General features: G+C 44.6%; 1 protein-coding gene across 15 annotated transcripts in view; it reads left to right on the forward strand.

The window, feature by feature from the left end:
• The first annotated feature begins 1530 nt into the window (after positions 1 to 1530).
• The window catches only part of CADPS2 (calcium dependent secretion activator 2), a 347579-nt gene continuing 331310 nt past the window's right edge, over positions 1531 to 17799 (forward strand). For 11 of the 15 annotated variants that reach the window (XM_083574321.1, XM_083574330.1, XM_083574329.1 and 8 more), the window contains exon 1: positions 1544 to 2068. In XM_083574321.1, coding sequence (XP_083430447.1) covers positions 1712 to 2068 — 357 coding nt within the window. In that variant the 5' untranslated portion in view covers positions 1544 to 1711. Of the gene's footprint in view, positions 2069 to 17799 lie in introns of all 15 variants that reach the window. The other 4 variants (XM_083574323.1, XM_083574326.1, XM_083574325.1 and 1 more) reach the window with 1 other exon arrangement.

Consider the following 17799-nt stretch of genomic DNA (forward strand, 5'->3'; position numbering starts at 1 on the left):
CAACTTGTTATCATCCTCTAGCTTTGTCTAGCAGATTCAGAATGAAATATCTCAACAGGAGTTGTTCTAAATGACTTTCTTTTGACCCCAAGTGCTCAGAAAAATCTGTCGGAATCTTTCTACAACTTCTACTTTTAGTTAAGTATCTTTATTTATTTACTTGATTCAGGGGGGGCAGTTGCCCCCCTCCCCCGGCTACACCCATGCCTGGAGCTGGTGGCATTTATTAGGGGAGCAGAGCTCTGCCATCGCTGAAGACAGGCACTGAATCTTGGGAAATTTAACATGGTGACCGCTTGTTGTGGGAAGTGGCTTGGCTCTCATAATAAATACCACTGGCCTAGAGCCATTTGCCCCCCCCTTTTGCTGGGCATTGCCATTCAAATAGTGTCCTTGCACTGCATCATCATGTGGGGGGCAGGGCTTGGGTCCCCCCCTCAATATTTTATTCAAGTTGGCACCCTTGCATAGGCATAGCCAGGATTTATTTTAGGGGGGCAGGTTTTTTGTTACGGGGTGGCAGAACAGAGTTACCTGCGATGCAATTGGTCCGTTAGTTAAGTATGTTTATTTATTTGATTTAGGGGGACAGCTTCCCCCTGGCTATGCCCATGCACCCTTGCCTACCAGAACCCCTAGTTTCCCCCCACCCAAAAAAACCCCAATTTCCCCCCCACCCAAAAAACCCCCAATTTCCCCGAGGAAAGAGAGAGCATCTTGTGGCTTATGGTTCTCAAGTAGTTTTGCAGTGAGAAATATTATCCAAAGTTGACGGAGCCCTGCAGGTGTATTTAAGGTGGGGGGGAGGAGATCTCTATCATGCAGGCGCAGACTCCCCCCCCCCCCTGTAAACATGGGCGTTACCAGGATTTATGTTCCGGGAGGGGGGGCAGGCAAACCTCAGTTAAGTCTTTCTATTGATTTACTCGATGGGGAGGCGGGCGGGATGCAGCTGCAGTACAGTACAGTGGTACCTCGGGTTACAAACGCTTCAGGTTACAGAGGCTTCAGGTCACAGACTCCGCTAACCCAGAAATAGTGCTTCAGGTTAAGAACTTTGCTTCAGGATGAAAACAGAAATCGTGTTCTGGCGGCGCGGCGGCAGCAGGAGGCCCCATTAGCTAAAGTGGTGCTTCAGGTTAAGAACAGTTTCAGGTTCAGAACGGACCTCCGGAACGAATTAAGTACTTAACCCGAGGTACCACTGTATAAAGCTGCTGGGTTATAAAGGCAGCAAGGTTGGGCAACTGCGGGGCCGGGGAGCACCGAAAGCTCGTGGCTGATCCTGCTCGCTGAGAAAGAGAAAGGGTCTTTGGCTCGGCTCGCTCATCTGGCCCGGCGCGGCGTTCCTTTCGCCTTCTGTTCCACGTGTTGCTTGTTGTGGGCGCTACAGGTTTCCCACCTGTGCGTCTCTGCTGTCGGCGAGGCGGAGCCGCGGACGGAGAAGTGACAGGCCAGCGCGGGCTCTGATAGGATCCCCGGTGGAAAACAGCGCCCAAGCTCGACCCCTTTTCCCCCAAACTCCGCCTCTCCTCCTCTCTCTCTTTCTCTTTCTCACGGCTGCCGCCGGCGGCTCGCTGGTAGGAAATAGTCGGGCGTGGAAGCTCGACGTGTCCGGAAAGGTGCGCGCTGGTCGGGCAGCTACAGGCGCCTTTGCGCGCGGCGCTCCTTCTCGCCTCCAAACGGCCGCGGGGAGCGAGAGGGCACCATTATGCTGGACCCGTCGTCTAGCGAAGAGGAGTCGGACGAGGTGCTGGACGAAGACCGGCGGGAGGTGCTGGTGGTGGCGGCGGCGGCCAGCTCCCCGCGCACCCTCCCTGCCGCACACCGAGAGCCCGGGCGCCCGGGGAACCGCGGCGTTGGAGACGGCGGCAGTGGCGGCGCGTCTGGGCGCCCGGCGAGCCCCAGCCCTTCGGTGCGCAGCGAAGGCAGGGAAGAGCAAGAGCGGCTACAGAAGGAGGAGAGCGAGAAGCGGCTCCGGCTGCAGCTGTACGCCTTCATCGTGCGCTGCATCGCCTACCCGTTCAACGCCAAGCAGCCCACCGACATGGCCCGGCGGCAGCAGAAGGTGAGGCGCGCCGGGAGCACAGCGCCAGCCGGACTCGGCCGCAGGACGCGCCGATGCTTCCCATTCCGCCCCTTCTGAGCGGCGGATGGTTTGGCTAGGGGGGGAAAGGTCCGGCGGGCGGGAGCACTTTCCCTTTCTAGCCACTTTCTCCTCCCACTTTCAGCCTCCCGAGCAGGAAACTGCAGGCATCGCATGCAACTGGTAGCGCGAGCCTCTGCTTGCAAATCGCCTGCATTGCAATGCGTGCCCGGAAGATCTCCGCGCACCGAAGCGGTTCCCAATAACTTGTGGGTTCTGGGAGCCAGGATTTCTGTCACGGGGGACAAGTAGTCAGGATTTATGTGGGGGGGGGGGCAGCAGGACACCCACCTGTTACTATCCTCTGTCTAGCAGACTCCCAATGCAATGTCTCACCAACAGTTTTAAATTACTTTCTTTTCTCCTCAAGTGCTCAGAAAAATCTGTCAAAAATTGCCTGCAATTTCTATTTTTGGTTATTTTTATTTATTTATTTACTTGATTAGAGGGGCAGCTGCCCCCTCTCCCCCTGCCCACGCCCGTGTCTGGGGGTCGTTGAGGGGGGAGAAGAGATTCACAGTGGGTCGCAGGATCTTCTCGGTTCTTCCACCTGGCCTTTCAGTAGATCGAGCTCCCCCCTCCTTTTCTTTCTGGCTGCAGTATGTTTTGTGTCAGTGGGTCACACGGCGCAGAGACCGGGAAGTAAACTCTTCCCCTGTGTGCTGAGAAATGCCTGTGCGCGCAACGGCTGCCTCTTGGATGGCGTTGCCGCTCTTCCTTTGCTGCAACAGGTTGAGCCGCTCTTTCCTAGTTAGCAGGAGCCGGGAAGGGGGGTTGGGAAGCAGCTCTTCGAGCGCACGCAGCTCCCGGGCAGGCGCGCAGACGGCTGGGTTGGTGGGGTCAAGTCTCGGCGGCCGTGTAGCGCGGATTCCTCAAGAAACGTCAACTCTGCTGCTCGCTGTGGAGCCGGAAAGCCGGAAGGAAGCGCTCCCTGCAGCGTAATCCTCGTGCAATTAAATGCGGGATATAGAAACATCGGAATCTGCTTTATAGCCGATTGGTATTGGCATACCGTTGGTATTGTTGACACAGGCAGTCAGCGGCTCTCAAGCCTTTCCTGGTTACGCCATGCCAGGGAAGGAAGCGAGGACCTTCTGTTCTGCCTGCAAAGCGTGTGCTTTGAGCTATTGTCCCCCATCCTGCTGTGTTTAGTGGGGCACAGTTCCTAATAAGTATTTTTTGGACTGCAGTCTTTACATTTGCAGTCCTGTACCCACTTACGTGGGAGGAAGTCCCAGAGAATTGAATGGGGCTGACATCCTAAGACATGTATAGGATTGCAGTTAGAGGTTAGGTTAGCACAGAACAAAATTTGGAGATATTACACTGGAAGGGCTGAACATTAGGGGACCGGGTGGATTCGTGCTGCTTGAATTCTGTAGGGCTTACTCTGGAGCAAGATGTTTATTCAGTGGTAGCCTAAGGGGTTTATGTGCCTTTGTTTATTATAACAGCTTCACCAAGTTGCAACAACTCCAGTCAGCTGATACTTTGTTATAATATGGGCACAGCATTATCTCCAGTTGCCGAGACCGGCATTGTTTTCCTTCTACTTAAGCATCTCTCTCTGTGCCTCTTGAAGGTGATACATGGTTTCCTTTGGAAAGCAGGTGATTGAAAGCCAGATGCTTGGGGGAAATAATAGAGTCGAAATTGCTTCAGGCAACAACACATCCATTTTGCTTGGGTCCCCTGTGCAACTGTGTGTTAAGAGACCGTCGCCCAATGAAATGAAGCTATTGACACTCCAATAAAACGGAACAGAATTGTATCTGACTAGCCAAGCATTATTTAGGGATGAGCTTCTTCAAATGTAGCATCCTTTAGTTGCAAAAGGGAGTGGGGCTGACTTCCTTGAAAGGTCTTTTATTTTATGATCTCCCTGAACATAATAAAGTATGGAGGTTAAAAACAACACCTTTTGAATGGTGTGTTGCGTGAGTACAGGGCTTCCCATCCCTAAAACAGGTTCATCTTTCTCCTCATCCAGTGTGGTGTAGTGGTTAAGAGTGGTGGACTCGTAATCTGGGGAACCGGGTTCGCATCTCCGCTCCTCCACATGCAGCTGCTGGGTGACCTTGGGCTAGTCACACTTCTCTGAAGTCTCTCAGCTCACTCACCTTGCAGTTTGTTGTGGGGGAGGAAGGGAAAGGAGATTGTTAGCCACTTTGAGACTCCTTAGGGTAGTGATAAAGTGGGATATCAAATCCAAACTCACTCTCTCATCCTCCTCTTCAGTTCCATTTCCTTGAGTTAAATTGGACCCCAGTTCTTTTTTAGGGCCAGATCTCTGTGTGAGATTAGCCTTCTAGTGAATGCTTTTTGACAATTGATTTGAGGAGTTGAGGAAAATTTCATGTCCAGTCTGAACACCTTCTCTGGAAAGTTCTGTGAGCAGGCTGCTGTGTTCCAACGAGAGACCACATATTTTGCATACAGAATGAGTTCTCGGGTTCAAACCATGGCCTCTCTGGATAACGCTGCAAAAGACTCTTATTTGCATCCTCAGAGAGCTGCTTCCAGTCAGTGTAATCAGCGTAGAGTGAGATGTGTGTTTGTTGAGCGGGCAAAATGCTGTGCCGGATGGACCAATGTTCTCTCTCGGTCGAAGGCAACTTTCTCTTCTAGATTCCTGCCAGCTCCTGGAGGTATCGGGAGAAGTTCAGAAGTATTTTCAGTCCTGGCATAGCATTTTCCACATGAATTCCTCCATCATAGTCTAAAATGGTGCCCATGAAGAGAAAACCTTGGTTTGGAGTGAGCCACTTAATGGTATTTTTCTCCATAACACCTACTAGGTTGTCATTCAAGGCTTTATTATTTGGGGTAATGTGGTGTTATTCTCTTGACTGTCTGGTGTGCTGCTACCAAGAGTTACGAAAGTACCTTATTGTGACTCTTGTGATTACTGTACCAACTTATTGAAGGTTGTTCACCAAAGCCAGACTAAACGTCTTTCCTTCTGCAGTGTTGGATGGCAGGTTGAAAGTAGTTCCCTACCAGGACAGCCTTTGCTCGTGTGCTCAAGACATCGATTCCATAAAACATATTTTGCTGCACTGTGCAAAATATGAGCAAGCCAGGGCTGAACTGATACTACCCTTGCTGGTACCTTTCCCGGGAAAATCAGAGGCTCACTATGTCAGGTTCCTATTGGAAGACCGGACAAATGCTAGAACATTAGCAGTGGCAAAGTTTTTATTGGTGGTTGCAAGAACCAATGATCCCTATATTCTGAACAAAATGCTTGTTTAACCTGGAGGTAGGCTGTCTGAATTGTGTATTGCTTTGTAATGATTTGTTGGGTCTCTGGACCGTAATAAAGATTGTTGTTGTTGTTGTTGTTGATTACTGTATGTCAGTGGCGTAACGGGAGACTCTTTTCTGCTTTGACTGGGGTTTCCCAAATTATACCTCAAAGTGACTACCTTGATAAGTAGTCATTTTTATTTTCTGCCCCACCAATACATTCCTCTTGATTTTGTGACAATTAATGTGCTTACTGAGGGTGGGAGAACAATGTGGAAAAACTGTAAGGTCAGTGGACAACATAGCTTGATGAAGACAACCCAGCCAGCTGGGTGGGGTATAAATAATTGTGGTAGAATTGGCCTCTGAAGAGCAGACTAAAGGATGGGTATTGGGTGAAAAACATTTGACATCTTCTCCTGAGTTAAATGCTACCTGTAATCATTGCTCAGAAGTGATGGCTCCTGTATACTGTAATTAATGGACCTGGGTTTCATTTCCTTTGGGCATTTACGTACATTTGGCAGGGGGACATTAATTTCTATATTGCAGTGGAATTGTGTCTGCAACAGAAGCCCGTAGATGTGATCATCAATCTTGCTTAAATGCTAGTACTGAGAGATGTGGGTTTTGAGAAATTCTTTGAAACCTTCCCTGTTTCTTTGGTAGCAATTGGAATGTTTTACTTGTTCTAATTACAGCTTCATTTAAGTGTCCTTAAAAAACGGCCTCGGTCCAGTATACCTGAAGGAGCGTCTCCACCCCCATCATTCTGCCCGGACGCTGAGGTCCAGCGCCGAGGGCCTTCTGGCGGTTCCCTCATTGCGAGAAGCAAAGCTACAGGGAACCAGGCAGAGGGCCTTCTCGGTAGTGGCGCCTGCCCTGTGGAACGCCCTTCCAGCAGATGTCAAAGCGATAAACAACTACCTGACATTCAGAAGACATCTTAAGGCAGCCCTGTTCAGGGAAATTTTTAACGTGTGATATTTTACTGTATTTTTGGTTTCTATGGAAGCTGGCTGGGGAGGCAGCAAGGTTGGGCATTATTATTATTATTATTATTATTATTATTATTATTATTATTTTATTATTATTATTTTGTAGGCCTACTGGAATCCAACTGTTTGAGAATGACTAAAGCACATGACTTTATTTAGGCAAACAATGCTAAATGGACCCAACAATGAATGGTACTATACTGTAGCACAGAGAAACTGAAGACTTCACAAACCTGTTTTGTAAAGGCAAAGCCTATTGGTATTGATTTTCTGTGTTCTAGATTAGTAAATAATTGCTGTTCTCTTTTTGTACCCCTGAGTATAAATTGCAGGGGCTACTGAAGGTTCCTTTTCTTTTCCGAATTTCATTGAATTCTCTGGCATTCCTCAAACTGCTTAATTATTGAGTCCTGCATTAGTGGGGGGGTTTTGTCTGCAAAATATTCCTGGATGTGTTTGTGCAGCTAGAAACCAGCAGATCTGGGAGTTGGTTAATAAAAATGAGATCTTCAGACCTCCAGATCCTAAAGGATGTTAACCTTTTAAAATAAATATGTAGAAGAGCGCTGGAAGACTGATGCCTGTCTTGGAATCAAACAAGGCACACTGAGTTCTTTTGCAAGGTATCTTCCTGATACCTTCTCACAGCAGATGATTTGTTGTCTTTGTTCTTGATGCACAGCAACCCCATCTGTCATATTTTTCTTGCTCTTCATTTGTCACTACTTTGAGCTTGTCCATTTGTGTCGTCTCTATCATTTCTTCATGTGCTTCCCTTTCATTCCTAATAATAATAATAATAATAATAATAATAAATTTTATTTATACCCTGCCCTCCCCAGCCAAGACTGGGCTCAGGGCGGCTAACACCCGGTATAAAAACAATTGATTGAAATACAACTTAAAAGCAAGATTAAAATACAACATTAAAACACTAAAATGGAGCCTCATTTCAGTAGGAACTCAAATAAAAAACTTTTTGGGGGATGAAAACATCAAGTCTTCAAGGCCAACTATCCAGACTGGTCCTACGTGGACCAGAAAAAAGCCAGGGAAGTCCCCAAATAGGAGTTCCATCACAGAAAGAGAAAAAAGGAAAGAGGGGGAGGGGATCAAGTTGTTTCCAAGCCAAAGGCCAGGCGGAACAACTCTGTCTTACAGGTCCCGCAGAAAGAAATCAGATCCTGCAGGGCCCTGGTCTCATGAGACAGAGTGTTCCACCAGGCCGGAGCCAGTGTTGAAAAGGCCCTGGCTCTAGTTGAGGCTAATCTGACTTCCTTAGACGCCTGTGTCCCAGAATTGGGAGAGAACTGGAGGGGACCAGTCAGCTCAGATGTGGTGGGCTCTTTTGGATTCTGCACCACAAATCACAAGTCATTCGGATCAGCATGGCTCCCATGCAGAGGTCTGCTTGCCCTGTTCTGTTTCCTCCAACCCCCAGCATTCCCTATACCGGTGTGTGTGTAACAGTTATTACTAAGCAACTCTGGCAGTCTTACTTTTGCTTACTGTTTAGGGTAAAAGCTACCCATTATTCAGATTTCAGCCTTGGGCAATTTTAAAGCTGCAAAACTGAACATAAATGGTTTAAAGCATATTCAGATCCGGAACAAAATAGATGCAAATGCAATTACAAATGTAGATGGACTATGATTAAATTTAAGGCACAGGGCCTTGGCACATCTCTTTGTATTAATACAGTGACCTCAGATAAAGTTTTCCATTCCTGCTGTGCACTAGACTGTGTGCAGGTTTTGCTAATTGATTTCTCCATGCGTTGTGTCGGTGATTTACCATAATGTGAGTTATGTCCTACAAGCAATAGGAAACTCACCTCAGACTTCTAAAAACAAGTGCTATGTCTGTGGAGGTTCCTGTAATATATATATATAGTTTGGTCAAAACATGGCATTCCATCAGAATATCTACACTGTAGGAAACTTCCTACAGTTGTACTTCAATGTTTAGTGGTGGAAGTGAGATGTGACTGAGACAAATAACTCCTTGGATGGTAAAATAGATAACTCATCCTATGATAAGTCTCTCCCCGTGTTCTGGCCTTTTCTCTACAGCAATCTGTCTCTTCTCTTTCCCCTCCCCACATGCCTAACATGTACCTCAAAGTCAGAGTCGCACAGTTTTGCCATGTGGAGAGTTTAGGCCTGAGCTTGTGGCAATTTCTCTCTGTAAGTCAAAACTATGTTAGAAACTCTGATATACAGGGGGTTCAAAAAGTAACTATACACCTATGGAGAGTGCATTTATAGTAGGTGTACAGTTACTTTTCAAACACCCTGTATAAGCTAGTGCCAAATAGCTCCATAAACCAAGTTTGCAATCACCAAAATGGAATGTCTAGTTTCCATTTTGGGGCAAGACGGCTCTAAAGTCTTATTTTTCAAATGATGGACTGATTGTGATTGATTCTCAGTTAAACATCTGGCTAGTTCAGATGACAACCTTGACCTAGCTTAAGAGCTTTGAGAACTTAAAGAAGAAAAGTAACTTGATCCAGGGACTATTCCAACCTCTTTTTCCTAATGGCGGCTGCTCCTGTTCAGGCAGCACAGAAAAAGCTTTTTGCTTCTTAAAATTCATTCCGATTGTGCAGATAAAATATAACTAATCTAAGAAATAGAATTCTACAGGATGTGGTATGAGTATGTGAAAACAGTCAGGATCCAAGAAGAAGAGTTTGGATTTGATATCCCGCTTTATCACTACCCGAAGGAGTCTCAAAGCAGCTAACATTCTCCTTTCCCTTCCTCCCCCACAACAAACACTCTGTGAGGTGAGTGGGGCTGAGAGACTTCAAAGAAGTGTGACTAGCCCAAGGTCACCCAGCAGCTGCATGTGGAGGAGCGGGGAAGCGAACCCGGTTCCCCAGATTACGAGTCTACTGCTCTTAACCACTACACCAAACTGGCTCTCTCACACAAGGATCCTCAGGCATTCATCTCCAGATAGTGGAGATCTCAAGCACCATCCTAGCGCCCAGGCATCTTCACTTGGTTGCAAGTGGCCGATAGCCACTCGGCCACGATAGCCACTGTGCCTGGCACCAGGCTAATTTCGAACACTAAAATAATGGTTGCATTTGAAAATTCTGCATTGGCATGGCTGTTGATTGACTGTTGAGTGAAGGCCATCTGGCATGCCTGCCCATTTTCTCCACCAGTTCCCTCTTCAGGACAAATGAGTAGCTAACCTTCACAGGCTGATACCAGTGCGGACGTTGTGTGGATTTCACATGCACTTGGTCCCTCAAAAGATAGCACATCTTCTGTACTTAGTTCCTGTGTATTCTGTTCAATAGATTACTGTCATGTTCAAACAAGTTATTAAGGTCGCCCTTTGAAAAACATGAGTGATTGGAGTCACAGGTCTATGCAATAAATTTCCAGAGTTCAACCTTCTGACAATTGTGCTTCTTCTTCTTCTTCTTCTTCTTCTTCTTTTTAAGGACCTAACTTTCCAAGGGGTGATTTGCTGCTCCCCAGTGTTCTTTCCGTTTTATGTTTCTGCTAATGATTAATAACGGGCTACTTCTGCCTGCTCATTCACACTTGCTCAACATGTAGCATTTGCAGCCTCCAGTATCTTGCGAGGTGTGCTGCTATTTTTATGCTACTGAAAATGACTTTCCCCAGGGAATTCTCCCGGGGATTGTCTCCCGTTGCTTGACACAGGCTGTTAACGGATGCGGTGATAGCCTTTTCATGCTTGATGGGATCATTGTTGGCCGTGTTAGAAACTGAGATATATAATAATCCAGGCACCAAGTGGCTCCTTAAACCAAGGCTACAGTCACCAAAACAGAATGTCTGGTTGCCATTTTGGGGCCAGACGGCTGAAAAGTTGTATTTTCCAACATGGCTTTTTGGTTCCTGAAATTAGTTCTGATTGTGCAGATAAAATATCACTGGTGGAATTCTACAGGATGTGTTGCTAGTGTGTGAAAACAAGTAAGACCCAAGAATTCCCCAGGCATGCACCTCCATATGGTGGAGACGTCAGGCACCATCCTGGCACCCGGGCATCTTTATTGGTCACAAGTGGCTGATAAAGCTAAAGGTAAAGGGACCCCTGACCATTAGGTCCAGTCATGGACGACTCTGGGGTTGCAGCGCTCATCTCGCTTTATAGGCTGAGGGAGCCGGCGTACAGCTTCCAGGTCATGTGGCCAGCCTTGACTAAGCCGCTTCTGGCAAACCAGAGCAGCGCACGGAAACGCCGTTTACCTTCCCGCCAGAGCGGTACCTACTTATCTACTAGCACTTTGACATGTTTTTGAACTGCTAGGTTGGCAGGAGCAGGGACCGAGCAACGGGAGCTCACCCCGTCGCGGGGATTCGAACTGCCGACCTTCTGATTGGCAAATCCTAGGCTCTGTGGTTTAACCTACAGTGCCACCTGTGTCCCAAGTGGCTGATAACCAGGGGCAAAATGCACCTGGTGAATTTCGAATGTTGGTTGTCCATATCTGAAGCAGGGCTCCTGAACAGGAGCAGATCCACATATGAAATGTACCAGTTCTGTGTGCTGGTTCATACTCTCCACAAGTGAGAAAACTGTTTATGTGGTATGGAGCAACAGTGTGACCATATGCGCCACCATGTGCCTGATGTAGTCAACACTGGACCATGTATGTGATACATATGTTAAGTTCCATGGAGGTGCATGTGCCCTTTTTGACTTATTAGGTGTGAACTTCACTGCCCTTGCTTATCAACACCATAGAGTGTCCCTCTGTCTATAGCCCCCCCCCCTTTGCCAGTAAAACTGGCTTCTCATTTTTTTATGTGTGCAAAAGTTGGCCCTTCAAACTTAGAGTGACTTTTCTCTTTGAACACTTAGAATATGTTTGTGAAGATTCCCAGTCCCCACAGCAGATCATCCAGTGACTCCAGAGGTTTGCTGGTGGCAGGAGTTTTTTATTTAAGCTTTTTAAATTAATAATAGTCATAATAATGTTTCTTGGAAAGATACTTGAGTTTATGTATGGTGGGAAGTTATTTGCAGCATGCATTTAACAGCGAAATGGAAACATCAGCTTGCATTTGTATGTTTATAGGGAGTTTGCTACAACTTGGTGTGCAACTGTTACAACTTCTAGCAGTATAAAAAAGAGTTGTGCTTTTTTTATATAAAATATTTATTAAGGTTTTACAAAAAACAGAGGTGTACAGAATAAAAAGAAAACAAAAAAGGAAAAAATAAGGAAAAATACAAAAAGTACAAAAATACATAGAAAAAAAAGAAGAAAATACAAAATACAGAAAACAAATAGATAGAAAATTTTTTAAAAACAAATCCATTTTTTGAAATCTTTAAGCTCATTTGCTTATTTCCTTGACCTCCTCACACCTCCCCTTTTTGTATTCCCATTTGCATAATCAATTCAGCAAATCCTTACCCTCTTTCATTTATCTTAACTCTATATCTTAACATATTATAGCTATATGATTTCATCCATTATCAATCCATTTTTGCATATTCTTATTAACCTTGTTGCTAATGCCACTTAATTTCAATCCAGCATCATTTTAACATTCATTAATTTTACAATATTTCTGCAAATAGTCTTTAAATTTCTTCCAATCTTCTTCCACCAACTCTTCTCCCTGGTCTCGGATTCTGCCAGTCATTTCCGCCAATTCCATATAGTCCATCACCTTCATCTGCCACTCTTCCAGGGTGGGTAGATCTTGTGTCTTCCAATACTTTGCAATAAGTATTCTTGCTGCTGTTGTTGCATACATAAAGAAAGTTCTATCCTTCTTTGGCACCAATTGGCCGACTATGCCCAGGAGAAAGGCCTCTGGTTTCTTCAGGAAGGTATATTTAAATACCTTTTTCATTTCATTATAGATCATCTCCCAGAAAGCCTTAATCTTTGGGCACGTCCACCAAAGGTGAAAGAATGTACCTTCATTTTCTTTACATTTCCAACATTTATTATCGGGCAGATGATATATTTTTGCAAGCTTGACTGGTGTCATGTACCACCTGTATATCATTTTCATAATATTCTCTCTTAAGGCGTTACATGCTGTAAATTTCATACCAGTGGTCCACAACTGTTCCCAGTCAGCAAACATAATGTTATGTCCAACATCTTGTGCCCATTTAATCATAACAGATTTAACCGTTTCATCCTGCGTATTCCATTTTAACAGCAAGTTATACATTCTTGAAAGTATCTTAGTTTTGGGATCTAACAGTTCTGTTTCCAATTTTGATTTTTCCACCTGGAAGCCAATTTTTTTCTCCAAATTATAAGCCTCTCTTATTTGATAATAGTGAAGCCAGTCTCGCACTTTATCTTTTAATTTCTCAAAACTCTGCAATTTCAATTTGTCTCCTTCTTGCTCCAAAATTTCCCAATATTTCGGCCACTTGGCCTCCATATTGAGCTTTTTCTGAGCCTTTGCTTCCATCGGTGACAACCACCTTGGGGTTTTATTTTCAAGTAAGTCTTTATATCTTATCCAGACATTAAACAATGCTTTCCTGACAATATGGTTTTTAAATGCTTTATGTGCTTTAACCTTGTCGTACCACAAATATGCATGCCACCCAAAAATGTTATTAAAACCTTCTAGATCCAAAATGTCTGTGTTCTCAAGAAGCAGCCATTCTTTCAACCAGCAGAATGCTGCTGATTCATAATAAAGTTTAAGGTCTGGCAGGGCAAATCCACCTCTTTCCTTTGCATCAGTTAGTATTTTAAATTTTATTCTGGGCTTCTTGCCCTGCCAGACAAATCTAGAAATGTCTCTCTGCCACTTCTTGAAACAATCCATTTTGTCCAAAATTTGCAATGATTGAAACAAAAATAACATTCTTGGCAATACATTCATCTTTATAACAGCAATTCGACCCAACAAGGAAAGCTTCAAATTTGACCATATTTCTAAGTCCTTTTTCACTTGTGACCAACATTTCTCATAGTTATCTTTAAATAAGTTTAAGTTCTTAGCAGTCATATTAAACCCCCAGGTATTTTACTTTCTTAACCAATGTTAAGCCTGTCTCCTTCTGAAACCTCTCTTTCTCAATCGGTGTGAGTTGTGCTTTTTTTAAACTATGACAAGCTTCATATCAGAAAGTGCAGATACATGCTCTGTAAGTTCATTGTAAAAGGCCAACTCTAAAATGCAGAAATGACTGAAAAGCAATTGTTCTTTCACTTTCTCTGTTCTGGCACGTAACCCTGTTGCCCAAAAAGCCAGATTCTAGTTCAAAGGCTGGTGAGATTTTTCTGAATCAGTGCCATTTTTAATTTTGGGGGATTAGAAATAGGGGCCTGAGGATGAGGAGATGAACAAGGCCCATAGGCCCAATGCTTGATATGGTACTACTGGTTCTGCATCAACTGTTGGAAGTATAAACAATCCAAATTGTGTGTGTACATACACCCACAAATACAGGGGTTTTTTGGGGGAGGGGGAGGGGGACAGTACTCACTGATATGGTGTACTTGCACCCTTTTTTGATGCTCATGGCAGCCATTTTGAGCTGGCACCCGTGATACTTCTATCAATATGAGTACAGATAACTACTTTTTAAAACCAAAACAACATTAAGTTAGGTGCTAGAACTCCTGTTTTGCTAAAGGTGCTGTGGGTGCCAACACAAAATGGTTGCCATGGGTTGTAAACAGAGGCTGTATATACACATTCAGACAAGCACGTACATTTGAAGTTCATGTCGTGATATTCGTTTCAACCCTGATGTGTGTGTCTGTGTGTGTGCTATGCAAAAATCACAATGTTGTAAAGACTGTGAAATTGCCAATGCCTCTACATAGCTCCATCCTTATTTCAGACATTGTGATGTATCGGTATATGGTGAGGTTTAGCTGGTTATACATTTCCGAGCACAATTCAAAGTGTTGGTGCTGACCTTTACAAAACCCTACATGGCCTCAGTCCAGTATACCTGAAGGAGCGTCTCCACCCCCATCGTTCTGCCCGGACACTGAGGTCCAGTGCCAAGGGCCTTCTGGCGGTTCCCTCACTGTGAGAAGCCAAGTTACAGGGAACCAGGCAGAGGGCCATCTCGGTAGTGGCACCTGCCCTGTGGAACGCCCTCCCGCCAGATGTCAAAGAGAAGAACAACTACCAGACTTTTAGAAGACATCTGAAGGCAGCCCTGTTTAGGGAAGCTTTTAATGTTTAAGAGACCACTGTATTTTAATACTTTGTTGGAAGCTGCCCAGGGTGGCTGGGGAGACCCAGCCAGATGGGCGGGGTATAAATAATTAAATTATTATTATTATTATTATTATTATTATTATTATACATTGCGATGTTGAAAACCAGAATTGCCCATCCCTAGTTGTATGTGAACAAGCTTCCCCATTAATTGGAACCCCGATTGTGCAGATCTCCACACTGGATGAATGGGGAATTCATGCATGTACTACTAGTCCCTATAGACTTCCTCCTCCTCAGTGCATGGATGATAGGAACATGGCGGCTGGATCGTGAACGGAGTGTCTCTTCCCTTCAGAGAGTTGTTGGAGGGTAGAACAGATTGGTTCTTCCACATGGCATCAAATGAGTAACCCCTCTGAATCTTCTGCGATGCACATTCCCTTTTGCAAAGAGATGGGAAATGTAAACAGCCCAAAGCTCAACTTACAGTCATCACCCAATACTCTCTCTGGCCCTCCTATCGTATCTGACACAATTAACTGCTTTTTCTTTTGTGGAATATTCATTAGGGAGAGTGATGGGACCAACACATTTCAAACAAATCCTCAGTTTGAAATAAAGCGCATCTCTGAAGGGATAGTTGCTCTGCTTATATTATTTTGGAGAGCTTACAGAATCCCTTCCATGGGACCACAACACTTAATTTTATGAGCCGAGTTTCGTTAATGAATTCTAATTGTTTCTAAATGTGATGAGCGTTTATTCCATTTCCTCCCATCAGATGCAAAATGAGGTCAGCTCCAGTTACAACCATTTGGGAACATGCCTGCTAATAAATGCGAAAGCAGTTTTGATATAAGTGTTGCCTCATAGGTTGAATAATTTGTGTTTTGACTGACTTAACTACTACTATCTGACAATTTCCAGGGTGGTTTTTTTTTTAACAGTCTGCAAATACAATTGAGATAATTTGAAAATTTATGTATTGTGACAAAATGATCGTATGCTCTTCCATTGGGTACACTTAAATCTTTCTGCCATCTCATCCTTTTTGTTGAGCAACATTGTATTATGAGTAACTGAAAGAGGTCAGGGAATGGTGTTTCAATGAACAAGCTAATCTACAAAGGAATTTAAGGCAGTGTGTTTCCACTAAGTAGCATAGCATTCAGCCTTCCATCAGCAAATTAGCAACTTACAAGTTATAGTTCCTTAGATAGTACAGGAGGCAGAGTTCTTAAGTGCAGGGTGTTTATATCTTGGGACATCCTTATGCTGAATACCATAGTTTAGTGTGATGTGAAGGAGGGAACCTCTGTGTGGCTGAGAGAAGGAATTCATAATTTCACCACAGAGCCAAGGAGCACCTGTGAAGCATAGAAGAGCCCCAGAGCATTGTGGGTAATGTGTGAGGAATTTCTCTTATATACAGAGTAAATTGCATACTGAAAGAACATATGGCTTGTTGTGTTCAGCTTAATTCTAGGAGTTACTTATTCAACTGTGAACACTCTTGTCTCTCTGCCAGTGATAGAGGCCCAGTTCTCACTAGGAGATGAGGATGTAAACTTGTGTCTGTGTACTATGACTTCAGGGTAAGGTAAAGGACCCCTGGACAGTTAAGTCCAGTCAAAGGTGACTATGGGGTTGCGGCGCTCATCTCGCTTTCAGGCCAAGGGAGTCGGCGTTTGTCCGCAGACCGTGACGGAAGCCAGAGTGCACGGAAACACAGTTTACCTTCCCGCCACAGTGGTACCTATTTATCTACTTGCACTGGTGTGCTTTTGAACTGCTAGGTTGGCAGGAGCTGGGACAGAGCAACAGGAGCTCACCCCATTGCGGGCATTTGAACCGCTGACCTGATCTGCAAGCCCAAGAGGCTCAGTGGTTTAGACCACAGCGCCATCCACATCATGGTGTCGCATTGCGCCAGAAGTGGTTTAGTCATGCTGGCGACATGACTCAGAAAGCTGTCTGTGGACAAACGCTGATTCCCTTGGCCTGAAGATGAGATGAGTGCCACAACCCCATAGTTGCCTTTGACTGGACTTGACCATCCAGGTGTCCTTTACCTTTACCTTTTTTATGGCTTCAAACAGCAAGCAGGGGCTCACATTACGGCATGTTCTTTTTATTAAACAACAGGAACCCTGCATATAGAAAACCAACCGATTTGGGCTAGGTGAGACCCTCTTCTTGACACCCTAGATCAGTGATGGCCAAACTTGGCCCTCCAATTGTTTTGGGACTACAACTCCCATCATCCCTAGCTAACAGGACCAGTGGTCAGGGATGATGGGAATTGTAGTCCCAAAACAGCTGGAGGGCCAAGTTTGCCCTACATAGAAAATAAGAATCTGATATACTTTCTGATATACCCTCTACACTCTTGCCTATATATGCATGACAAGGGTGCAATAAAACATCTTTACCACACACAAATTATGGTGGTATCTGTTTGGCTACTTCTGAAACGTTTTGAATTTGAGAAGGAGGCTTCTGTTTGGAAATTGTTCGGCCACTGTCAACTCATAAATGAAAAACCAGATAATACATGATGTCAGTACATCAATTCTACCTCTGATCTTTTGATGAATACATGAGGAAAAACTCTGCAAGTAGAAGTAACTTTTAAAAAGGTGACCTGCCTTTATAGAGTTTGCTTTCTCATGGTGGGGAGCGTTAGGGTTTCTGTTTGTGCAGTTTGAGAGAAATTAGTAAGATGTTGTCAGAGGCTAACAGAGCACAAGGGGAATTTACAGCAGCTGGTTCAGGAAACTTGAATTATAGGTCCCCAAGTTTTCAGTACATCCCTAGTTTAGGTTTCCAAAAGCTTTCGTTCTTTACAGTCCCTTGTTCACTGAAAATTGAAAGTATAAAATATTTGATGCACCCCTCAATTCAGAGGAAAATGGATCTGAGGCCTAGCCCATCAGCCTAGCTTCAAGACAATACTGTATTGCAAGCCTATGTGCCTCTGAAGAGCTGGTCTTCGGGGTGCTGCTGTTTTCTCAGTTCCTACACAATGCCAAGAAAGCTTTTTAAATTAAATGTTTATTGAGCTTGTACAACAGGTACACAGCAGTTGCAAATGTAATGTGGTATGCCAAGCAATCTTGGCTCTACTTGGTAATATTTGCTCCATCTAATTTTTTTTGAACAGAGCCAAAACAGAGGCAAAAACAAATTAGTCTTATAATTATGAGGCGAGTTACATCAAATATTTTGGCTGGCCATGAAAGGT

This window comes from Podarcis filfolensis, assembly GCF_964270895.1.
Source record: "Podarcis filfolensis genome assembly, chromosome: 10".
NCBI classification, from domain to species: Eukaryota; Metazoa; Chordata; class Lepidosauria; order Squamata; family Lacertidae; genus Podarcis; species Podarcis filfolensis.